This window comes from Eumetopias jubatus, unplaced genomic scaffold (assembly GCF_037043125.1).
Source record: "Eumetopias jubatus isolate StellerSeaLion01/CBP00866 unplaced genomic scaffold, mEumJub1_p1.0 scaffold_14, whole genome shotgun sequence".
In the NCBI taxonomy this organism is placed as follows: Eukaryota; Metazoa; Chordata; class Mammalia; order Carnivora; family Otariidae; genus Eumetopias; species Eumetopias jubatus.
Window position 1 is genome coordinate 75,998,355 of NW_028274820.1, and position 25,949 is coordinate 76,024,303.

General features: G+C 43.6%; 1 protein-coding gene across 1 annotated transcript in view; it reads right to left on the reverse strand.

The window, feature by feature from the left end:
• Positions 1-14,575: 14,575 nt before the first annotated feature.
• WNT2 (Wnt family member 2) overlaps positions 14,576-25,949 on the reverse strand; it is a 41,638-nt gene continuing 30,264 nt past the window's right edge. Inside the window, exon 5 of the mRNA XM_028104972.1 lies at positions 14,576-14,805. Coding sequence (XP_027960773.1) covers positions 14,576-14,805 — 230 coding nt within the window. The remainder of the gene's footprint in view (positions 14,806-25,949) is intronic.

The following is a 25,949-nucleotide window of genomic DNA, read 5'->3' on the forward strand; positions in this document are numbered from 1 at the left end:
TATTGTCATCTATTTGTGTCTCTCAGGAACACTTCTACAGTAATTTTCCAATTGTAATCAACTCACAAAGCATCCTTGGCAAAGGGTTAGCTTGCATACTTATGCAGAGATTCAAAGTTAGATATTATCTTGATGTGTACTGTGTATCATGCTTGATGGGACTTTTTTCTGAGGATGTAAATCAGAAATTCCTTGCAGATCAGTGGAATCATTCACTTATTCTTTTATTTTAAAAGAATACTAATTTATTGAATACTTGCTACATGCCTGGTGCTCTATAGTTGAATCAAGAGTGAGAAGTAAAAGGGGATTGGTGCAGGAAAAGGGAGGGAGGGAGGGAAAGGAAACAATCCTAATCATCCTTGGCTGGTCTTGTATTAGAATTGTAGCTTTATAAATTAATTTTAGTAAAAAGTTGACAGTTTACAATATTAGGTCTATTATAATCTCTCTATTCAAAGTATCCCTTATTTCCATTACTAAGGTTTTTTAGATTTTTTTCTTATAATTCTACACAATCATTATTGTTTATATCCAGATATTTATATTGCTACTATGAGCAACAGAATCCTAACCAGTTTCCCCACTTTTAGTCTAAGTCCTCCTGCATCCACACCTACAAATCTATTCTCCTTTTAGATTGATTGAAGAGTTTTAAAATTATTTTTATTCCTTACTAAAGAGGAAATTGTACATTTTTGCCTTAATAGTTATCTTTAAAATTGTGACATGCTTACCTAACAATGCCTAAAGTTTATAATGTTTCTTCCCTACTTCCCAACAATATAAACAAATTTAAAATACTTAATTTTGGGGCCTCCTGGGTGGCTCAGTTGTTAAGCATTTGCCTTCGGCTCAGGTCATGATCCCAGGGTCCTAGGATCAAGCCCCTCATTGAGCTCCCTGCTCAGCAGGAAGTCTGCTTCTTCCACTCCCACTCCCCCCTGCTTGTGTTCCTGCTCTTGCTATCTCTCTGTCAAATAAATAAATAAAATCTTTTAAAAAATGCTTAATTTTGGTCACTTCCTTTCCATCTCGATATGTTACCAACACTTTATTTCACCTAGTTCTGTTACCAGAAATGAGTAATTCCTAGTTATTGTATGAAATTGTAAATTTCACTGCATGTATACAAATTTATTTACTCAACTTTTCCCCTTGCATTTCTTTTGGAAAATATTTGCTCTGAAGTTCCTATAGATGAGCTCTGTTCTTGGTAGATTTTGTTTGTCTGAAATGTCTTTATTTTACTCTTGTTCTTTAATGATAGTTCAGCTGGATATAAAGTTATAGATTGATTCCCACCCCCCCACCCCCGGGTTTTGAAAATATGATTCCAGTGCCTTCTTGTTTTCCATCACTGCTCTGGAAATGTCTACTTTTGGCCTGATTTTCTTTTCTAGGTAACTTGTTTTTCTCCTTGGTAGCTTTTGAAATTTCTTTTTCTTCTACTCTCTGCATTTTTGCAACAATATATTTTTGTGTGGATTTATTTTGTTTTGGAACTGCTTGGAACTTGTGCTTCTTGACACTGAAGATTTATATCTTTCATCCATTCTGGAAATTGCTCATCTTTCTCATTTTCTCTCTTCTTTTTTTTTTTTAAAGGATTTTATTTATTTATTTATTAAAGAGAGAGAGAGCGAGAGCATGCACAAGCAGGGGGAGGGGCAGAGGGAGAGGGAGAAGGAGACTCCCCATTGAGCAGGGAGCCCAACTCGGGGCTCAATCCCAGGACCCCGAGATCATGACCTGAGCTGAAGGCAGACACTTAACCAACTGAGCCACCCAAGCGGACCATCTCTTTTCTTTCTTTCTGGAATTCCTGTTATAAGACATATGTTGGACCTATTAATTCTACTTTCCCTGTCCCTCAACTCCTTTCATATTTCCCTTTTTTTTTAATATATATATCTTGGGCAGAATTCTAGGTAATTTCCTAAATCTATCTTCCACTTCACTAATTCTCTTTTTAGCTGTATCTACTTTTCTGTTTACCATATCCAGTGTATTCATTTTTAAAGATTTTATTTATTTATTTGCCAGAGAGACACACGGTGAGAGAGGGAACACAAGCAGGGGGAGTGGGAGAGGGAGAAGCAGGCTTCCTGCAGAGCAGGAGCCTGATGCGGGGCTCAACCCCAGGACCCTGGGATCATGACCTGAGCTGAAGGCAGATGCTTAACGACTGAGCCACCCAGGCGCCCCACATCCTGTGAATTTTTTTAAAAGACACATTTAATCAGCATAATAATCTGATCAGACTATTACAGTTATCAATTAACAACATGTGAACAACAACAAAGAACTACATTAAAACCTTTCGTTGGAATGCTTTTCACTTTTTAGAGAACAGAAACTAAAATACTTGTTATATAATTAGTCACAAATACCATCCTTATTTTTTTATTTTCTTGTAGCAGTTAGACTCTGCTGCTGTGATTGGCTGAGTTCACAAACCTATTGTAATCCATAACTTTTCTGTCACTTCTCTGGCTCTCCTAACTTTTTCTTGGCAGTAATTAAATCTCTGCCACTCCCATAACTACTGGTGTAGCTTAGACACACATAACCACTTTGGGTTTTGTGGTTTGACAAAGTACTGGCCTTCACCACCACGAGAACCAGAGAAGTTCCTTTCGTCATGGGTTCAGAATCTGAAGATTGATTGTTGTAACTGCCAAAGTTATTGTAGCTTCTACTACCTCCCACACTGCTTCTGTTATTACCAAATCAATTTCTGCCATCATATCCACCACCACCAAAGCCATAACAACCTTTGAAGTTTCCTCCATGACCAAAGTTGTTGTTCCCTCTAAAATAACCTCCACAACCACTACCAACATTTTAAGAACTACTTTGACCTAGATGAGACACTGGCCATCTCTTGCTTAAGCAGGGCTCTCATTACTTCACAGTTCTAGCTAGTCATAGTATGTATATCCAAACAACAGTCTTATCCATGGGGTTATGGTCACCACAGTTTACAAAAACAAAACCTCTCTTCTTGTCACTATCCTAGTCAGTAATGATTTCAGTCACCTCAGTCTTCCCATATTGCTCAAAATAATCTCTTGCATGATGTTCTTTAGTGTCTTCTTTAATGCCACTAACAAAGGTCTTTTTCATAGGTAACCGTGAGCCTAGTCTTGAAAAACCTTCTCTTAGGACACCTTCTTTGGTTCTATGACACTTCCATCCATCTTGTGTGGCCTTGCATTCATGACTGCATATGCTTGCACTACAATGGCTTATGTGACAAGCCCAAAGCTTCTAGAGTGCTTGGTGTTTGGATCTTTCATTGCCATACAATCTGTGAGTGTTACTCATACTTTTCAGTCTATCACTGGTTATACTGAAGTTCAAACCTTTAATGAAGAGCTTCTACAGTTCTTTGGGCTCTTTGAGAGAGATTCTGAATTATATATGGTGGTGGCCATAGGAAAGAGTTTAATAATGCTTCCTCAGCGGTGACCACAGTCAGAAAATCACTGTTTTAATATCAGTGGTTATGTTTTTAATTACTGGTTGTTCTTTTTAGTTCTTTTTCAAATATTTTTTAGCTTACTTTTTTTTCCTTTAGTATTATGTACTTTATTCATATTTATTATTCATTTTTCTTTTTAAAGTCATTCCTAAACAGATTTGTTTTATAGTCTGTGTATAGTAATTTTATTATCTGATATTCTTGGGAATCTAAGTGTATTTTTTTTTCTTCTGTGATTCTCAATCATGGTCGCTTATTTTGTGGTGTGTTTTGTAATTTTAAATTATCAACTCAGATTTGGTGAAGTATTATATGTGAGAATCCCTGCAGCCTGGTTGAAAATGCGACCCTCAAAGAGTTTTTGTTTTTGTATCTGCTAAGCACCTCAATCTAGAACTATTTTGTTTTTTTGTTTTAGGCTAATTCATTGGCTAGGCAACTTCTAAAGTGTACAGTTTACGTTCATCCTAATATCAAACTAAACAGAGGCTAGTAGCTGTAAATGGTCAGGGCTATATATTTATTTTAATTAATTTTTTCCTACCCTAATGCCATTTCAGAGCAAACTTGTTCCCAGTTGATTCCCTGTGCTGGTGGTCAGATTTTTCCTTAATTGACTGTATTGCTCTCTGAAGGTTCTGACTTCATGTGGTAAGAGATGGGATTCTGTATCCTAATTCCAACTCCTCACTTCAAAAAGGCCCAAAACCCTGTTTCCTGCCCTGCCCTGGCCTTTAATTTAAAACCTAATATTCTAGGGGTAGCTGGGTGGCTCAGTCAGTTAAGTGTCTAACCCTTGGTTTCGTCTCAGGTCATGATATCCAGATCATGAGATCAAGCCCTGCGTCGGGCTCTGTGCTCATTGTAGAGCCTGCTTGAGCTTCTCTCTCTCTCCCTTTCCCTCTGTCCCTTCCCCACTGCTCACAGGCTCTCGCGCTCGCTTGCTCTCTCTCTCTCTCATACATACATACATACATACATACATACATACATACATACCCAATCTTATAGAGAGGCAGATTAATAAACCTCCACTGGGGGCACTAAGGCTTGAGTTTTCAGCATCTTCTTCATTTTTAACCTTTGGAGCTTTCCTGTATTTGAAGGTGGGAATGGGGAGAGTTTACTTATATATTTTAAAGGACGCTTATTTTACCTATGTTAAATTTCTAAGCATTTTGCTTCAGAAGGCTTCTTTTTGGGATATTTAGTCTGCCATATTACCAGAAAAAGAAGTCTCATTTATTTCATTTACTTTATTCAATGCTGTTTCCCTGACACTGGGAAAAATATTTGGTAGATTGTGCCAGGTATTTGTCGAATAAATAATTGTTAAATTAAGGAAGAGAGCTGAATAACATTTATATATTTTAAAAGAAAAATTTTGAAAGATAAGTTCTTAACCCCCAGGCAGAGTTGGTAAGGGTGAGAATTTTAGGCCCAATTTAAGGTTGATGAAAGGAAAATGGCATTTGGGGATGAGCTGTTTCCCCTCATGGTTGTCAATATAATCTACATAGGGAACTGATTCTGCTATAGTTGTTATAAGGAAAAATGCTTATATGTCCAAGAAATAGGGAAATTGCTTTTGGACATCATCTCACTCTATTTATTGGTCCAAAGGAATGAATCACATTCTAGGTGGGATTACACTCCCTGGATTTTATTTATTTATTTATTTTAAGGACCACCTTCTCCATGATCTCACATTTCTTAGCAGCCTTCTCACAAATTAAAATGCATATCTGGGGACTTTTTTTTTCCACCATGAATAAACATGCATGTAAATCTATTCCATACACTTCTAGAATAATTATGATAAATGCTCCACCCTCTCCCCTGACCCATCATTTAAGATTTCATTTAGGTAAAAATTCTTTCTCGCTCTCCTACACCCCTCAGATATTCATATAAGTTCTTGTCCTTGGTTCCCTTACACTCTGAAGAGACCTTTCTTTTGCTAATTTGGCCACCACCAGAAAAAAATCCCAACTACACGGTTGGATTAAGTGAAGAGTTGATTCAAGAGGTGCCTGGGTGGCTCAGTCAGTTAAACGCCTGCCTTTGGCTCAGGTCATGATCTCAAGGTCCTGGGATTGAGCCCCATGTCAGGCTCTCTGCTCAGCATGGAGTCTGCTTCTCGCTCGCCCTCTGTGCTCATTCTCTCTCTCTCAAATAAATAAATAAATAAATAAATAAATAAATAATCTTAAAAAAAAAAAAGAGTTGATTCAAGATCAGTTATAGGTCAGTGCCAGCAACATATATTACTCCAGCACTGCTGGATTGTTTTCACATTAGAAGGTAGAGGAAAGATCACATGTTGTTTCTAGAGACATTATCTAATAATCTAGGATTATACAAACCTCTCCAACTTGTTTTTTTTTTTTTAAGATTTTATTTATTTATTTGACAGAGAGAGACACAGTGAGAGAGGGAACACAAGCAGAGGGAGTGGGAGAGGGAGAAGCAGGTTTCCCACGGAGCAGGAAGCCTGATGCGGGGACTCATTCAATCCCAGGACCCTGGGATCATGACCTGAGCCGAAGGCAGATGTTTAACGATTGAGCCACCCAGGCGCCCCCCTCCCCAACTTGTTTTATGGAGAGAAAGACCACCTATACTTTATATTAAATAAGGTGAAAATATTATTAATCCTAATAGATGCTAATATCATATTTATATACACTTTGTACCTTTAAAACTATTTTAAAATACATTGTTACATTTAATACAATTCTGAAAAATTTTTTCTTGGGCATTGTTGCCAAGGAAATTTTAACTGTCTTCCTCAGTGTAAGAGGACAAGACTATTATGAAAACTATTTTTAAAAATTATTGACATGTTAATTCAACCTGAGTAATCAAGCATTAGGTAGGGGTTTGAGGAAAACTTAAGTCATGATTTATACCATGTTTGAATTGGTCCATGATATTTTTAACCATCTTCAACTGTGGGTTGAATTTCCAGATGACAAGGAAAGTCGATTTCTTATGACCAGAAATCCCAGATTTTCTAGGAGGATTTAGAAGCCATTTTATTTTGAATAAGAGTGCTTTGTTAAATGTATAACTAAAAGTCACTTGCATTCTGGTAGAGCTTCATTAAATGTGTATCTACATATGATTTGTTTTCCAGATTTCATATAAATTTAATCAGAAATCATAGAAATATTTTGACAGTCCACACATCCTAACTTTTGTTTGGAAAATGTAGTCATTGAACCAACAAGTCATTTTCAATAGCTCATTGGACAGAATACTCCTGAGTTTCAATCAGAGGATGCTCTGATATAATGGAAAGGACACTGGAATGAGAGTTAGAAGACAATTATTTGAGTCCAGATCCTCCTGCCTCTCATACATCTTTTTATGATCTTGGGCCAATTACCAAATCTCTCTGAAATTTGTCTCATCTTAAAAAAGAGGATAATCATATCTATATCTAAGGGTAGTTGTAAGGACTAAATCCAAGCATGCACATGAAAGTGCTTGTAAGGTAAGAGGTAAAGTACCCGTGTTCTGTGTTAGCCCTCCCTGGAGGTTCCAAGCAAGGGCACGTTTGTCTTAGTCACTGCTGTTTCTAGTACTGTATGTAGCATTGCAGCTGACTCACAGGAGATGCTCAGTACAGACTGATTGAATGAACAATAACTGTTCTTCCCTGAAGATGATTCCGTGTCTTGCTTATATCACAGTCTGAACTATGAAATCTCTCTTGTCTTCCCATGATTAAGATGTGGCCATTAGAATAAATTATGTGCATTGTTCCTTCCAAATGTGACATTCTATGATTCCACGAATCCTCACTCTCAGACTCTTGGAAGTGTCATGTAACCTCATTGCTCTGTTGAAGTCTCATATCCATAGGACAGAATAACATAATTCTCAGATACAATTTCATTGTATGTCTACAATATACAAACAAGAGAGATCATCCTGACCCAATCATTCAGTCAGTTCAGAAAAAATTAAAGAAAATCACCAGTGAATGAATGGTTAATAGCCAGAAGCATTTGAATTCATTTGTCTGTACAGTATACTGAGTAATTCTTACTTCAGTTACTAAGCCCTGTAGAAGAAGGAAATTTCTCATCTGTGAATCATGATTCTAATAAAATCTCCAAGGGCTGGTGTAAATACCCACAAAACAGTGGTGCTTATTATTTCCTGAGAGTTGCTGAGAAGATAAGGCATTGTTTATAGTTACAGCAATATATAAGAAAATTAAACCCATACTCCCTTCTTCTCGTTGTACTCTTAGGCTGGGAATATTTGTCTTGATTAAGTATGAGTCCACAATGACGACTCAGAGTTCAAGGCCTTTCATGAAGTCTTCATTACTATTGGAGAATAATGATCAAGGGGCAGATGCCAAAGTTTATTTGGGTGTGTAGACTTTTGGAGACTTCAATTCAGATTTCGTTTTCTGTATTTCCTGCTATTTGTTCGGCTAGTGTGTCACCTCCACCTGTAACATGAGGCCCCGAAACATTCACAGATAGGTTTGCCAAGCTCCCCAGCCTCTGCTGAAATAACCAGTGTGAGCAATCTGGCTGACTGGACATTGGATGCATCTTCGTCATTTAATTATTTGAATTGGGTTTACGGGCAGTAATACGATTCCTCTCATCTGTGGAACTTAGGAAGGCCTGCAGTGCTATTAAAATAGGATTGGGTGGACTGCCTGGGGAAATCCAGAGCCTATGATTCAATTACAGGGGCTTTCACAGGGTCAGTCACTACTCGGAAATTACAAAATCAGGTTAAGAGCCAAAAGTAGTCTAAATGGTAAACTGATCATGTTGATCAGATTTTAATCATGCTCTGTTATCTAGAACTAGATCATAGCATGAGGGAACAGATGAAGAGTCACTTGTTCATCCAAGTGGTTTTGTCTAGTCTTTATTTCCATGGGCAGCCTAAAACATAAATTTGGTTAGGCCAGCGAAAAATTGTCAAGTAGAAGAAGACTGGCTTTCCAGTTCCTTCTTTCAGCCGGTTGTCATTGGCCCCAAGTCGTCTATCCAGCTCGGGTTATCCTTTGTTTTATCTGCCATCCAGGCTTGTTTTTTTCTCCACTCAGCCCCATGTTGCATCCGGCATGTGCTCTCCCTCTTCCTGCTCTTCACTGGCACACATTGGACAGCACTTGGATTGCTTCACTCTCCTACAATTCCACCCATACGAGGCTAAGGTTACCTGCAGCAGGGACAACTGGCAGTGTGTGTCTGTGTGTCTGTGTGTGTGTTGGGGGGGGTGTTCAATGATCAACCTGCAAATGATACCCACCCTGGCCTTAAACTGGAGATTCTTTTTTTTTTGCCTGAAACAGTCTTTCTCCATGTTTTGGTGCCTCCTCTTTCTTATGACCCTCCTCTCTGTCCTGAGAAACTCAAAATTACTCAACTATTTTATGCAGATCTATAACAGTCTCACTCTTCCACCTTCCAGGCCTTATCTTGGGGCTTTTCTTTCCCACTGAGTGTTGTGAAACTGAGGAGTTCCTAAGAAGATTTGTGTCTCCAGCTTCTGAAACCACACTATTGCTTTTCCTTGCTAAGCTTCCATCCTTCCTTTGATTCCCTACAGTTAATGCCCATCCGTAGAAACCCAGGAGCCTGGTGCTCTCTACCCTCCCAGGACATGCAGTGAACTTCAGGGATCAGCCTGTCTTGTTCTGCCCCAGGCTGCTGAGGGGTTCTATGGTACACCCATTCCAAAAGATTCCTTCCCAGTTAGTCTGATGCATTAATACCAAGATTTAATCCCATTAAACTATCACTCCCAGTGAAATGTTCCTACCTGAAAATGGCAGAAATGTATACGGATTGCATTTCGATAGAGGACTTGACCCAAAGTGTTAACATCAGTGGTTCTCAACTGGGAATGGTTTTGTCTTACACCTTGCTTCCTCCACCCCTCACCGAGAACATCTGGCAATATCTGGGACACTTTTGGTTGTCAGGGCTGGGAAGCAGGAGAGTACCTCTGACATCTAGTGTGTAGAGACAGGCTTGCTTCTAAAGATCGTACAATGTGTAGGACAGTCCTCTCACCCAAAGGGTTAGTGAATAGGGCTGTTTCATTGATAATGATTGGGCAAATATATTTGGGGAAAATGGTCTTTGAAAAACACTTGTAGACACATGTATCATCACCTCTTCTGCAGATCATCCTAGAGGGACAGCAAGCAGTCTGACAATCAGGCCACCTTTGGGGTACTTGATGTGCAGAGTCAGCATTTTGCTTAGGTTACCCCAAAACAGTTTATCAGGGAAGAGCAAATGTTGGGTGGATTTCCTTTGCTGGGAGAGAGTTTATTTCCATTTTCTGAGCTTTCCCTACCTGTGTATAAGTAGCACCCACAATCAGGATACACAGATCTCAATAAAGGGGCAAGGAATCTTGTATGTTTCTATTCAAGCTGAAAAAATACCATTTTAGCCAAAAGCAAGCACTATACATGGAAAGTAATAATTCGGAGAGGTCAATGGGGGTGGGTCTGGCTGCTGTGGAAAGACACTGAATTTATAAACACAGCCAAAGCATGCTGGCACCTAGAGGGGGTAAGCACGAAAATGGCAACACAGGGTGAAAATGTGGAATAATTTTTCAATCAGGAATATAAGCCTTACCCATGAGCTCACAAGAGTATTTTTTAGTAAGGTAAGCCAACTGTCTTCCCTGAAAATCTTTACAAACTTGAAAGCCACCTCTTGATAAGGTTGTGTAAGAAGTGTATTCCTGAGAGAAGACAAGGGAATAATTCCCATAACCTGCAGGGATTTCTTTCCACTAGAGGGTTTGGCAAGACTATCACACATTTAAAATAACAAAGTCAACACTGGAAATTCACTTTATTATGTTTTGATTTCACAGAAAATGTAGACTTGTAAATAACAATAGTTCTTTGTAACAATCTGCGTGACACTTTTATTAGCTCATGGAAGTGGGAGGTTTGGTTAAACAGGAATCATGTGAATATCAGGGGAAAAAAACTAGAGTTGGAACAACTATGATTTAGAAAAATAATAATCATGTTGGGCTTTGCAAACCACCTGTCACCTTGCTGATCCCCTGAAAAATGTAAAGAACATTCTCATGGATGAATGAAAATTTTCTCTGCCTAGGTAAGGAGAAGGTCAAAATAAGCACGCCTTTGTGAGCTTATTTATACCAGTGGATTCTTTTTCAGAAGGTCAGCACAGACCTGACAAAAGCAATTCACCAGCTTTGGAACTGGCGAGGTTTATTTGTTAAGAGTACACTTCTTTCTCTTAAGACAAGGAAACCCAGGTTGAAGTACAGTAAATAGACACAAAAGAATGGTTCTGGTCGATTGGACACCACTCTGAGCCTTTATTTGGAGAGCAGGCAAGAGGGGAGATGAATGTTCTTCAGCTGAGCGAGACCACACCAGCCCCAGGCCAGCCTTTAATAAATGAGAAGTAATAACAATATCTTGGCCTGAAAATGCCATCGAGGACAAGTGCATGCACCGTCATGTTGGCTGCCTCTGAGGGAGCCCTGCTTTAGGTTTTGTCGAGCTGATGTAAGATTCCTTAATAAATTAATGAGGCTGAGAAATGTCAATGTGAAGCTAGATTTTCTGACTTTAAAGCTACTTTCTTTGAAAAAGAAACGTGATACCTGATGTTTTCGAGCTTTGTGATAATTCTGATGGAAAGGAATACGGTTATGACAATCGAGAACGTCTCTTGAAATGAACCTTGGCAGCCTCACGCAGAGCTACAGACAGGCGCGGAGAATGTGAGCAATGGCCCGAGGCCCTGCACCTCTAGGCCTCCCGATGCCTCGGGGAGAAGGTGCTGGGAGGGGACAGGGGAACAACAGCAGAAGGAGGGGCGGCGGGTACCCACAAGAGCTGAAAAAGCCACTCTGCACCATCACCAAGCTCAGCCAGTCACTTGGCAACAATCACCTGGTTCTTTCCCTCTCAATTCTTTTCCCATCATCCGGCCCCATACGGAATATATTGCCATTTGATAGATCCTTCAGGGATGTTCCTTTCAGTCTGGTGATATCCGTATTATGCCAGGGCCTCCATCCTGGAGGGGCAAGGAGCCACAGCTGATCGTGGTCACCGCACTTGGGGCTTTTGTGCTGGAGCTTGGATGGGAGAGGCTGTCCAAGGTGTAACCGGGATACATCCTTGACAAAGCATGCTCACAGAATACAAAAGTCAGTCCGGTCCAGTCTTCCAAAGCGCAGACCAATGTGGGGAGGCACATTTATTGAAGAAGACAACTCATTTGCTAAGACTCAGAGTCATGTGCAGATGGTATCTTTAGAAAGATATGTAGATATGTAGAAAACCCCATTGAGTTAGTCAAGATCTCCTATTGTGTTGGAACTTTTTCAGACATTGCCGAACATTAATGGGCATCCTCTTGGGCCTAGAAAACTTGGTTTTATCATAAGATTTTCACTGAGAGGGAACTTGTAAGGGATCTGAACTGAATGGGTTCTTTTACTTTGTTTTGGGTAATTTGTGCCGTACATTCCCTTAAAAGCCTCAGGTAATCCAGAGTTCAGTCTACCTTAGAATCATGGCATATTGATCTTCCCCCAAACCCTAAAGAAAATGAGTTTGAATTTATCTTCAACTGGTTTTTAATTTTTTTTCCAATAGTGGAGATTTCCTCTTTCAGAAGTAAAAGCAGATAAAAATACTTCATTCTCTTATTACGCCCTCTATCATGGCCACACCCACTGCCATTTGAGAGGGCTGTCACAGTCTCCCTTACAGATTTGGAAAATGTAGGCAGGTTTCTATATGGATATGCCTTATGCCCTTTCTCCTTATCAAGAAGGATGCATCTCAGCATGAAATGAAAGTCAGATCAAAACATCCCAGCAATTAAAAGAAATCATGACCATCCCCTTTGGATGCTAAAATGACTTAGAATCCACTTGGGTTAATTCTGAGACAAACTAGATAAAGTGCTTGACTTTCCTGACTCCTCTGTTTGCAGTGGAGATTGGGGGCAATGGCAGATAAGTGCACAGAGGCCTTCACCCCTCTTGGTCTCAGCTTCCTCAGATACAAACTGGAGGGAGCTGAGATGTCCTCTTAGATCCTTTCCATTTCTAAATACACCCATGGATTTATGATTTCATAGTTCATCCAGCAGGGAAAAGGGCTGATGGCTGTGGGACCACCGTGCAAGTCCCCTCTCAGCCCTGCCAGAAAAGCGTCCACAGGCACCTGAATGTAACTAAGACAACCCACCTGCCCAGCCTTCCCACTCACCCTCAAAGGCCCACACTGAGCTCAGAGCAACTCTGCCCTGCTCCACTCTTCCCATCCTCTGAATCCATAGAATAAAAAGAGGAAAGAGTTACTTTGGAAAATCAGATGACAAATTTGGGGGTTTGGGAGTGAAGAAAAGGAGATGAATTCTGTCATTTTGATGAGGGCTGGGAGGCAAGCATCAATTCTGACAAAGTACTGCAGCAGGTTGTTGTCTGTAAGCTTCAGTCTAGATGTCCTGCTGCAGAGCAAGGACCAAGAAACTGAAGGCCAGGCTGTCAATGAATGAGTGAGCCTCGATCGCTGGACACCAGATGCATAGAATGGAACATCCTGTTAGTAAATGTGAAGAGACCACACTGAGAACCAGAACCTACTTGTACCAATGGGATGAGAAGTATCTTCAGATATTTCATGTTTCTTTCACTTAATATACAAAATGGGGCAGCAGCCTCTCTATTTTCCCTGGATTTCATCTTCTGGCTCATGGCTGAAGCCAGCCACAATCTGCATGTTGACGTTCCCATAATTACAGCTGGTCCCTTAAATATAGTCTCCAAATGACGATTTGCTTGCAATATAATACACTAGGGTTGCCAACTTTATAAGCAAGGCTATGTGTCATTTGCTCTAGGCTATGATGTCTTGTCATCTTGTCAGCATCAGATGAACACAGTTCAATATGCCAGCTCTTTCGAATGTGCTTGAAGGGTGATGGGTACAAGCTGATGCTCCTCGGCACAGGTGGCCAACTCGTTCTGGGCATCTGTTTATGGTGAAGGCTGTCCAGGCATGACTTAGCTCTGGAAACCTCTGTCAGCATGCTGATTCCCTGGTCTTGTCATCCCCAAAGTTTTCTTTCTCAAAGCCATTTCAACTACAAAATTCCATGGGTCACATGCATCATACCAGATAGGAATTTTATTCCCCCTTTTTTCCTTATCTGTCAAGACACATTTTCTGATATTCCACTCACTAAGTTATTTTCCTCTATCTTCCCCCAATAGGCACAAAATACTGCCAGATCATCAATCTTCTTTTAAATTCCTTTCAGATGCTAAGAAGGAAGTCTCATTTCTTAAAGCTTCTTTATATCAAGAGGACAGTAATGCAAAGCAATTCCTTTCTGAGGCTCTTGCTATTGTAAAGATTCCAAACTGTACCAAAGGACAACGGTTCCATCTTGTCACATCAAACGTTAATATGGCAATAAACGTCTTGAAAAATATGCATTTTAAACCTAAAGTTCATTGAAAGCCATCCTTCTTTAAGCAATTACCAATTACCCCTGGAGGGGTGGCCGTGAAAATCACTTGATCAGGCAAAAGCCTTGCTTGGTCTTTTCAAGATTTAAAGTTAATTCAGTGGCAGTTGGTCCTGCTGTCTTTACCCTCCAGAGAGAAGTATAGAATTTTGTAACTGTGAGCATTTATTGTGAGACCACAAAACAAGCTCCTTTGGGACACTCTTTTCCCCTCTGGCTAAGTGCTCCTGAAAGAGGAAACATCTAGGTGGGTGGAGACGGGATCAGCCCCCCACCCCCCCGGCCCTCCTTCCCCTCTTAGCAATCTGTCCTGATCAGGAAGAGACATGCCCCCAGAATGCTTGAAGTCGGGGAGGATAAGGCATGCTTTATGTGCAGCATGTGGCCCCCGTCCTGAGGCCCCTGCGGAGGGAGAAGGGGCTTCTGTTGAGACAAAGGTCACATGCCTTAGGAAATATCTCCCCGAGAAAGCCCGGAGGCCCAGGGTCCTGGCCGGATCCCACGGAGTCCCCGCAGGAGGGCAGGTGGGCGGGGCCTTCCGCTGACGTCATGTGGGAGCCGCCCAGTCAGCACTCTTGGGGGCCTTGCACGTGTGCACGTCCAGGGCCTCCAGACAGTCCTGACAGCGCACGGCACAGCACCAGTGGAACTTACACTCGCACTTGGTCATCCGGGTGACGCGCGAGGTGTCGTAGCCTCTCCCGCAGCACATGACTTCGCAGCTGTCCATGCCGCGGGAAGTCAGGTTGCACACGCGGCCTGCTGTCCCTGGGGAGCCTGGAAGACAAGCGGGGGAGGGGACACTGAGAAGGTGTGGGCCGAATACGGTGGGCCTCAGGTAGGCGCCCAGCCCCTCGTCACCACGGCCTGGGGCTGAGCCACCTGTTCTGGGGCCCAGGCAGGGTCTGTCGGCCCCAGGCACCGGCCCCAGCGAGTGTAGCCGTGCCCACAGGGCCAAGTCCAGAAAGATGGATGTGAAACTTTGGACCTTCCGTGGGCAACTTAACTCTAGTGCTCCCACTTCTGAGCTGGATAAACGTTTCCGTTTACCCCTCCCCAGCCTTGCATTGGTGGATCACTGAGTGGGCAAGGCCAGCTCAGAACCGAAGAAGGATCTGTCCTAGCTCCCTCTCACCGGCCCTCAAACCACATCAAGGAAGCAGTGACCCACATTAGGGCTCTCAGAATTTGTCAGGGTGTGGAACCCTCAAAGGGAGGGGATTCTGTCTCCCCAGACCTGACTACGCTGCCTTACTAGAAAGAGGCGGGAACTCTGGCGGCTGGAGGGGAGCTGTGGGCATCGTTTGTGTAAGACCTGGAGGAGCAAGCGCTGCCGTCTGGTGGGCCATGTGGATGTGTGTGAGGCTCCTGGTCGAAGCCAGGATGCTAAGCCTTCAGTGAACAGAACTGGCATAAAAACCTGTTAGGAACTACCAGTGGAATATTGTCTTAGTTACTTGAGGTGAGGTTTCTTAAATGGCAATTCATTTTTATGTATTTGTGTCTGAAAAAGACTCAAAGATAAGATGTCTCTTGATGTGTCCTATTCCTGGGGAAGCAGCCAGAATTCTTTTATAAGAGCATTATCAGACGATTGCTCAACTCACAAGGATCCTTTCTGCTTCTTTCTCCCCCACAGAAACGGGCATTTGGCTGCCATGTTGAACAACATCACCTGCTCTGCTGGTGGCAGGTGATTGGGCCAAGCGTGGGGACCTGGCTTGTGCTAGCCGAGCAGGTAAATTTCCCTGGGGACTGGCGGGTTTGCTGGAGCTAGGCGGTCGCACCAAATACACATTCAGTAGCCAGCCACGGGCAGCCGTACACCATGACGACGTATGGGGGCCAGTGGTCTACAGAGAGATGATGAGAATGAGGGAGATGTACAGAGACAGAGAGGACAAGACGTGGAAAGAGGATGCTGCCCAGATCCTGGACTATCTTCCTGGAGCTGCTTCCATTTCTCCCTGAGGCCTGGCTGCATTCCAAACTTTGGGCTCCTAGAGGTTCTGTATCCTTATGAAAAATTTCCCCTTTCAGCTTAAACCACTCCATCTTCTATTGCTTGCAATCAACAATTCTAAATAATTGACAAACCGAGAGAAGCTAAGCTCCTTATTTAAAAAAAAAAAAAAAAGTATGTCAGGATGAAAAAGACAGTGACTTCATTCATTTTCAGTTCCTCTATCATTTAACAAGGAATTTCTCCTGCTTTATAACTCCTGGCCTGCCTCGTGACTCTCTCTTTGTTTATCACAATCCAACTGTGTTCCAATTATCTACATAAATGTCATGTTGCCCTGCCTGTCAAGAATGACCCGGGAAGCAGCCAGGTTCCAGCAGGGTGTGGGGTGGAGAAGAGGAGAGGGGTGGGCAGAACTCGTTCTGTGTGATCAGGCCACTGACAGCAGGAAGGCAGGCAGGGGATTTCATGATGACAGGAAGGATGGCAAAGGGCTGGGGTCAGGGGGGACAGGGGGGCCAGCCAGGGATGGCCAGGAGCCTCTCTCGCGCTGAAGAAGCACCCAGCTAGAAGAGGCAGCAGCTGGGGCTAGGTTCAGGGCGACGGTCAGGACAGTCCTCAGAATTACTAACTGGACAAGAAGGACGCACTGCCAAATGCCGCCTCTTAACAGCATGCCTGTTATTTCATTCAGCAAACATCTAATGAATACAAACATGTAAGACACCGTGCCGGCTGCATAGAGTTTTGGGTAGTGGTGGTGGAGAAATAAAATAATTAGAATTCACTTCCTATTCTCTGAGAACTCATACTATAATGAAGAGATTAATATGTAAAGAGATACCTCCACTACTTCTAGGTAACTGTTCCATTTGCTGAAGACCTGCTGTAACCTCCAGGAGAGATTTTGCAAAGCACCACTGCAGACAAAGCTCATGATGGTAGAATGAGGTTATTTAGAGCTTGGACACATCAGGGTTCAAGTCCTAGCTTTTGCCATCTATCAGCTGGGTGGCCTTGGGCATGCCATTAGGTCTCATTAATCTCATTATGCGTCAGTTTCTTCCCTTGCTGAACTGGGATAAAAACGGAGTTCCTTCCTCACAGGGCTGCGGTGAGGTGGGGAGGAGATCCTGCATGAAAAGCACCTGGCAAATAAGGGCTCAGTTAATGTTACCCTTCCATTCACTTAGCCTGTGTTTATTGAGTGCCTAAATGTGTTAGGCACAGTTGTGGGAGCTTGGGATATATCAGAACAAAATAAAGATCCTGCCCTGAGGAGCTTATGCTCTAGAGGGAGTGAGCCAAATATATAGTAATGATAATGAGTGCTATTAATATCGATAGCAGCAAACAGGATCAGAAAGGAGCTGTTAACAGCCCAGTTTTACAGAGGTGGCTTCGGAGATAGGACAGAGAGGGTAAGTAGATCTGGAGGCAGAAGGGGGTGAAGGGCGTCCTAGGTGAGAGAGAACCTCCCAGCAGACCCCCCGGTGCGTGTTCGTGGGACCGCAGAGCCAGTGTGGCCACTGCGCAGGCGGGGGCGGGCCAAGAGCCCGGAAAGGGAGCCGGGCACGGGATTAGGGCCTTCCTGCCTTGCTACAGTTTTGGGTTTTATCCCATGGGGAGTGGCGAGCCTGTCCAGATTTGTTAGCGGTGGAAACCCTGTCGGAATGGGGCAGGGAGGTATCCTTGAGGCAGCTGGATTCGTCCAGGCAGGCGATACTGAGCGTAAGACAAATACGTGACTGGCGAAAGGGGGAGAATCACTAGGACTTGGGGACTCACCGAATTGGGGGGAGGGGGTCAAGGAGGAAAAGACTGAAAACAGTGCACTTGGCTCAACACGAAGGAGGTAAGGGGTGCCCTCTGATGAGAGCTGCTTCAGCAGAACCACAGGACGGAGCCGCGATCGCGGAGTGAATGGGGGGCGAGGGCAGAAGGACATGGAGTGTGGCCAGTTTTCAAGAAACTTGGTGGCAAAGCGCACGAAAGAGCATGGCTGCAAGGAATGATGAGCCCGAGGTGGGACTTTAAGGTTATTTTAAGCTGTGAAGTTTATGGGTGGTTTGTTTTGCGGTAGTAGACACTTGACACAATTCGGAAGGTTCTAATTACATAAAGTACAAAAGTGGGAAAACCCAGTCTATGTTATTAGAAGTCAGGGTAGTGATTTCCCTTGGTGAATAGTGAGAAGGGGCATGAGGGAGGCTTCTGGAATACCAGTCCTCTTCAGGTCTTGGTCTGGGCCTAGATTATATGGGTGTGTTCATTTTGAGACCATTCCCTGAGCTATACATGTGGCGTGCAATTCTCTGTATGTGCTTCATGTTCCAGTAACGAGGAGAAGAAGGAGGCCAGATACACAAAGCCAGGAAACCAGCAAAACCCTGATATGTGAGCAGCATAAAGAAAAGTGTGTAACCTGGCTGGAATGAAGCATTCAAAGGGGAGCGTGGCAGGAGGTGAGGCGGAGAGGTGGGCAGAAGCCAAGACGTGGAAGGCCTTGTGGGGCAGGTGAGGGCATTGAAACTTTAACCCAAGGACAACGGAGTGCTCCTGAGAGTTTTTACCCAAAGTGGGGCATGATGGATTTACATTCCGAAGGCTCGCTGTGGGTGCTGGGGTCAGATGGACTGAAGGGGGCCAGGGTAAAGGCAAGGAGCCAAGTTAGAGAGCGGTGAAGTGCCCTGCGCAGGGCACAGGGTGACGGGGACAAGGACAGTGGCAGCGGGGGTGGGAGAGGTTAAAGGGGCAGGGGATGTGGAGGAGGCAGGACGGGCAGGGAACGGAGGGTGAGGGTCAGGAAGCGCTCCCAGGCTCCTGGCTCAAGGGACTGGATTTATGTGGGTGAACTTCCTTGGGGTGGGACACCTGGGGAGGGGCAGGCTTTGAGCCAAGATCCTGAGTTTTGTTTTCAACATGTTGACTTTGTTGTGACAGTGGGTCATCCAGGTAGAAATGTTCACTGACGATACTCTTTGGGACTCAGGAGAGAGGTCAGCATGGGGATGCAGAGTGGGAAGTCTTTACGTCAGAGGTGGCCCCTGGAGCCATAGTGCAAAGGAGACCCCCAGGGTGTGAAAAGCAGTGTCACCTGCCACACTAGAGGCCGCTCTGAATTTTCACCTTGTGTTTTGTCCATAAGCCCTGCCCACCCATAAGCATTCTTCACTTCCACCAATATGCATTCATTAAAATATGAATACATGCAATTGGAATTTTCTCTCCCCCTTGGTGCTGTGAGGTGGAGGGAGGGTGTCGCTAGGACAGGGAGGTGAAGAGGGTCATTCCCGAATCACCCTGTGGGCTACTGACCGACATCGAACTTGGTTACAGAATGCCCGAGAACACTGCTCATCTGAACATACCTCTCTCCACTGGGCAGACAAACGGGGTGTAATGAGGGCCCAGAAGAAGGAGGATGAGAGGGGTTTTTGAAGGTTGAGAGCCAGTGATAAGAGAACAGTGGTGAGGTCACAGCCTGGAGGAGGAATGCCCCCCTTCCGAGGACCCCAGGCTCCCAGGAATGTGCCAGCCGAGAGGTGCACAGCGGACTCTGTCGTCTGGGGAGAGGGCGAGGCTACCGGACCATGGACTATAAATTGGCCCTTACTTTGGGGTTTGGATCTAATTAGATTTAATGACACACTGTAGAGCAGCAATTTTGACACTTGCTGTCGTTTGAGCAGAATATAGAGCCATTTCATCAAAACCCTGAAAAGAACATTTCTAGGGTGCAGAATCTATACAAAATTTGCTCTCATTGCTTTCCTTTAGCGGAATTATAATAAGGCCCATTATTAATGACAGCAGAAGGGCTCTACTGTCTTAGGGGCCTCCCACTGTCCTTTCCAAAACAGAAGGCATCACCATTCTTCTTAAAATAAGAGATAAGAAGCAAGACTATAAATGTGTGTGTGTGTGTGAGTGAGCACTTTGTGAAAGGGACCCTCTGAGTTTTATGATCTTCCTTCTTGTTCTAAATATTTGAGATACACACTTTTAGATCTTTTATTCCCCCCAATACTATACCAATTCATTAACTAATGAGTAACTCCTCCCTGCCTGGGCCACAGCAGGAACCACCAGGTTAATAAAGCCAGCCCCACCTGTCAGCCCGAAGCCCCTGCCTCCTTGCCTTTTCCCTCACTGCCCCTCATTCTTCTTCCTTCCTCCCCCTCTGCCTTCTTTTCCATCCTCTATCTCTTCTTTCTGTTCATAATTGGGGCCAATATTTGTGGGGCACTGACATGGGCTAGGCCCTGTGAGAAGCATTTTGCCTGTATTATCTCATTTAATTCTTGTAAGCTTAGAAAGTAGGTTCTGTTGTCACCAGTTTGGAAATGAGGGAAGGGAGGAGGGTGAGTAACTCGCTCATGATCACACAGCTAGCAGGTGGCAGGTCGGGACTTGAAGCCAGGCTTGTGTGAGTCCAGAGCTCAAGCTCTTGACCATTGTGACATCTGGCAGAGAGCTCCATCCCACAGCCCTGCCAGATCCCAGGGAGCAGAGAGTTAGCATCCTTCTTGCTCTCTCCTTCACTGTTTTATCAAGTGAAGAACTTGCAAAGGTCCTGACGTGTAACCGTTTTGGAAGGGACTTTTTCTCCAGCATATGCTATGCTATAGACAACGAGGACACCTACAGTTACATGAGAATGTGAAAGGCTGGTTAGCATGGTATTAGCAGCTTACCCTGCTCTGTTCCTGTATTGATGGTCCCCTTGAACTCCTGTTCAACTACTTTCTTTGCAACACCAACATGCACACCTCCAAAACCGTTACGTGTCCTCAAGGTGGTTTTAATTTATGTCACTGATGGGGCCATGGCTGAAAACACTGGGAAGAACTCATGCTAAGCAGAACTTTCTGGTTCAGGAAAGCCAATAGCACCAATTTGCATTTCACCCAAAATAGCATGTCTTACCATGATCACTCACCTAAGTCTCCCCCGGACTTTTCTTTCAGATTCGCTAAGATATTTCCAAAACCCAAATTGATCTTTATAGGTCAAATATTTGCATCATACAGTATCTACAAAAGCATATGTGGCTGGCTTTAAAATACTCCAAAGGAAATCTTAAAAATATTTTGAGTAATGGTCCTATCATTAGTTTCCCAAAGTGATATGGTAAGAGGATAAACACTTATTTAGATGCTTCACATTTATTTATTTTAAAAATCCTTCATAGTGATTTATAATGTTATCTCCTACTGCACTTTGATTTACTCAGTTTACTTAAGAAAGGTTGCAAGTCAGAAGCTCTTTTTCCTGACTTCCCTTACGTTTAGGTTTGTGAAATGTGGCCTGATGTGTGGCGTGCCAGGGTACGGATCCCAGTTCCCGGACAGAGTGTGGCAGACTCGGGCTCAGGGAGCCCAGCCCTTCTTCTGTCACCTTCATAGCACACTGTTAGGAGATTATCTGTTGAGACTCAGCGTCCATAAGATCCAGGCAGTCAGTGATGCCTGTGCCGTGGGAAGGTGTGAGTTCCTGCCAGATTCTCCTTTCTCCTCCCCGCAATGTTGTCCTCACCCTTCACAGAGCTCACATATGCATGGGGAAAAAGGAGGATGAAGAATTGGAATTTCTAAATCACGTAAGTTGGGACCATTGAACACACTTTTGGTGGGGCAGTACCGCGGGAACTTTACAGAATCGAGCATCCCTCCCCTAGAGCTATCAAATGAATAATGGAGTCAGGGTTCCCAGTGCAAAAACATTTCTGTCTCCACCAACATGCATCTTCCTGACAGCAGAGGAGGACAAAGAGCTTTTGCTAATAGTTCCCAGACCCACACCTCTGGGACCTTGGAGGAAGGGCTCTCTCTTGTGCACTCTTTCTCTGTGGATGGGCCTGTGTCTTTGGAAATTCCTGCCACTCCAGGCTGACAGAAGCCCATATGTTGACCATTAGGACATAAAGCAAGATTCACTTAAGCCCGTCATCCAATGGGCTGTTTCTCCTCTGGTTGACTTACATGTTGTCATTAACGACACAGATTTATCGAGGGAAGAAAAGAATGTTAGAGCAAATGTTAGAGACGGCACATTCATCTACTCGCACGGCTTGCCCCTCGCGCAGTAAGGATTGCAAACCTAAACCTAGGAAAGACAGGATCTTCACTTCTCTCAGATGATTTTATTCAACGTTTTTATAATAACCAGGAAAAGCTTGACTGGCGCGAGACAGCATGTCCCATTATATTAGCAAATCCTGTCATGGAATTAAAGGTAAGGTCAGACTCTTCAAGGCTTTCCATGTCTGGCACACCTAGTCTACCCAAGTTTATTTCCCACAGCCCCCTACCTGTGCCCCTTATGATCAGGCCAGCTCCTCACTGTCCCATTGAAGTGACTAGCTGTGTAGACTGTTCCCTTACAAGAGCTACTCTCATCTGCTGCCCTGGCCTTTCCTCGCTCCACTGGATCAGAGGTCTTCACATTCTTCCAGATTCGGGCCTACTTCAGCACCTTCCACAGAGCAATCCCTGTTCCTTCTCCTTGCCCACCTGACCCCCTTCCCAAGTCCTATAATGTGTGTCATGCAATAGAGCTCATATGCTGTTTCGAAATGTTTGATGATTTCTCATGCATCTTGTCTCCCCAAGGACAGAGGTTAGATCTTATATTTCTTCTATACACTGCATGGTGCTCAGCTGTCAACATATAAATTCCTGATTCATTAAATATTAAATTCAAAACAATTTCTTAAAAACGAGGATCCTTTCCTTGCCAAAGGAGCGCATGCTTCCCCAGGGAGCGGTCACCGAGTCCTCAGGCACTGTGGTCAGGGTAAACTAGCTAACAGCCTGGTTTCTACTCAGATGATCTCACTTGATATATAGAGAACACATGCAGAAAATGCAGCGCATTTTTAGAAGATAGAGATTGAAAATAACAATCTAAGGGAGTCTGTGGCATCAAGTTCAGGTTCTGTGATTACAAACTTAGGGTGAAATTAATTAAAAGTTCACTAATTCATTTATGGAATCATGGGAACCTTGGGAATTTCTGGGTAAAACACACATCTTAAGACACCCAGAGAAGTTAATTTGTCCATGGCTACCTACTGAGTAATCACTAAAAATAGTAATAGGTAGCAACGGGTAACAACAAAGTCTGCTGATCCATAATGTCAGGAATTATTAGGAATACAGGATTTGCAGAGATTTAAAGAAGCGATTTACCACACCAGCACGAAATAGGTTTCATGGGGAAAGCTTACATGAAGTAAGCAAATACATTACTTTAAAATACATTAACATCATTTTTTTGTTTGTAACATATTAATTTTTTCTATTGCAAAAAAGGACATCGATTTGGTAAATTTTTTGTTGGTGCAAATTATGTCAAAGACTTCAAAAATAGGAAAATGAAAATTCTGTTTCCTTTTTTCTGAAATTTTCTTTTTTTCTGAAAAAAGTTTTGTTTTTCAGTTTTCACAAATTCAATCTGATTGCCACTGTCAATTCAAATTAGGACCCTTTTCAGTGTATCCTAAAAGTTTAATAATTTTAGTACATCTACATTCTGATAGGTAAGGCAGACTTACAGATCATGCCTATAACATAAAGTAGTATTAGAAGTATTTTGCTTGCATTAACAACAAAATCAGATGAACTAATAAGTAGTCCGACACAGAGTAAAAGAACTGAGTATTTGGTGGCAACTAAAAGCCATTGATATACTCTCCTGCTGCATATGAGGGTTTTCTCTCTTCCAGGGAAATGGGCAGCCAGCAACATCTTAAGCTCTTTAAATGGTCCACTAATGCACTTGAACATGAGGGAAAATTCCATTTAACATTTCAGTTTAACGGGAATTTTCATAGGCTGTGTATTATCATCAGTGAAGAGTGAAGACATGCTTAATAATCACTTGTCAAAGAAACCAAGTTATCTTTAAGTTATGACACTGCACCAACATAACTAAGAATTCAGCTCATACGATGAGAGCATATTTTATGTTGTTTATAACTTGCCATTCAATTCAATTCAGCACGTTTATATGCTAGGTGCTGGGAATCCAGTGGTGAACAGACATAGTTCCTGCCATCATGGAATCAGAGTCCAGTGGGACAGACAGAGACCAAACAAATACGTAAATACACTAACTAAAACTCATGGTATGGCTGTGAGTCAAGGAACAAGGGAGGCTTTCTGAGCTAGATCCCTCATGCATTTTAGGAGGACCTGGTGATGGGCCAATATGCAAGGGAGAAAGAGTGTAGCAAATGACCTGCAGGTTTATGGCTGCCCAATGGAGTGGACGGGTCTGCTGTTTTCTGAGAAGAGGAAGCTTGGGGAAAACAGGTTTCCGGAGTGGGACAAATCAAGAGTTCAGTTTTAACAGAAGCAGACTGATAATGATGTGAACAATGGAGAGGAGGCCTTAAGCAGTGGTAGGACCCAGATGAGGCCCGAGAAGCAGTTAAAAGCCATCGTGAAGGAGGAGGCCCCCCCAGGGAGAAGGTGCAGAAGCAGAAGGGAAGGGGACCCGGCTGGGCCCTGAAGATCTTCAAGATTTACAAGGAGGAGAAGAAGAGAAACTAGCAACTGAAACTGGGGAAGACCAGCTAGCGGGGCAGGAGGAAAATGGGAAGATTTTGTTGCAGGAAGGAGGGGCAGGCTAATTGTATTACCTGCCACTGAGAGTTTGAAAAGAGGGTCCTCTGGATAGTAACTAATATTAATTAGACAACGTAATCAACAATTGCCTGTGAAAATGGTGATTTACAGACCTCACCAATACATTTTTCATTTCATTCTCTCCTGGTCTAGGTGTCTTGGTGCTTTTCAGATATCAATTCATGAATTTCTAAAATAAATCTCAATGCAGAAAGGGATGAATAACCTATTCTTTAATTTTCCAAGTGACACGTATATGGTAAGACCCTGTAATAGAGCGACAGAGTGAGGACTGAAACCCAGAAAGCGCCCCCTTCCTGTCCGGGCCTGAGGACCCCCCAGCACCTGGCCTGCATCCCATTGCCTGCCAACCACCCGGCTCATGTCCAGAGACCAGGAGGCCTTGGGAAGGCTGAGGGCAAGGATGGAGCCTGGCTTCCTCATCTTTGCATTCCAGAGGCTTATCTGTATGGTCTGACATACAGAAGGAGCTCAATAAATATTTGACCCATGAAGCAATGAGGGACCTTGGAGGTACTGTGGGAATTGTGCATTTAGTCTCAAAATAAGGTCCATCCATTCCTACTGGTTGACAAGCTGTTCCCTTGCTTTCAATCAGGTTATAATCACAGAACTTCAGCATACCGGGCCAGGCCATGGGGCATGTCTAGATTGGTGAATCTCTGTAAACCGTGGTTGGAATTGTGCTCCCAAGGGTTCCAAGCTGTTTGCCAAGTATGCTTTGTGTAGAGAAAACAGTGAGATGTTAGCGTGTCCCCCACTCACAGTCGGCAGCTGTCAGCCACGTGGTGGGCTTACAGCAAACAGCAGGTTCAGCAACTGTGGAACTCTGTTTTTTGAACTTGACTTCAAAAAGAGGTGGAGGGTCACCTGTTTCCTATAGTTGGAGAGGAGACCTCGGGGTGACCCCTGGCCCAGGTCAGGGTTTTACATCATAACGGGGGAAAGTGGCCTGTGATGAGGTGCATTCGGTCTCTGGAGAGGTCAGCGGCATGGCATTCCTTGAAGATGGACTATCTCTAACTGGAGGGCTTCTTTGATTTCCAGACGCCTGGGGCAATAACCGGAGTAGATAACCACACGACCACTAGAATATCCGTCTCAGAAAGCCGGGCTTCCCGGATGGAGCCTCCAGTGTGGCCTGCATAATGTCACATGCACAGCGTCACACTGCTGTGCGGACTTTTGGAATCGGAGGGGAGTCTTTATCGTTGAACACTCATTTTCCTCAACCGAAGCCTGGTGGAGAATGTCTGTTGTTGTTGCCATAAGAATATCTTTCTTAATCGTTTTCGAGCTTGGGA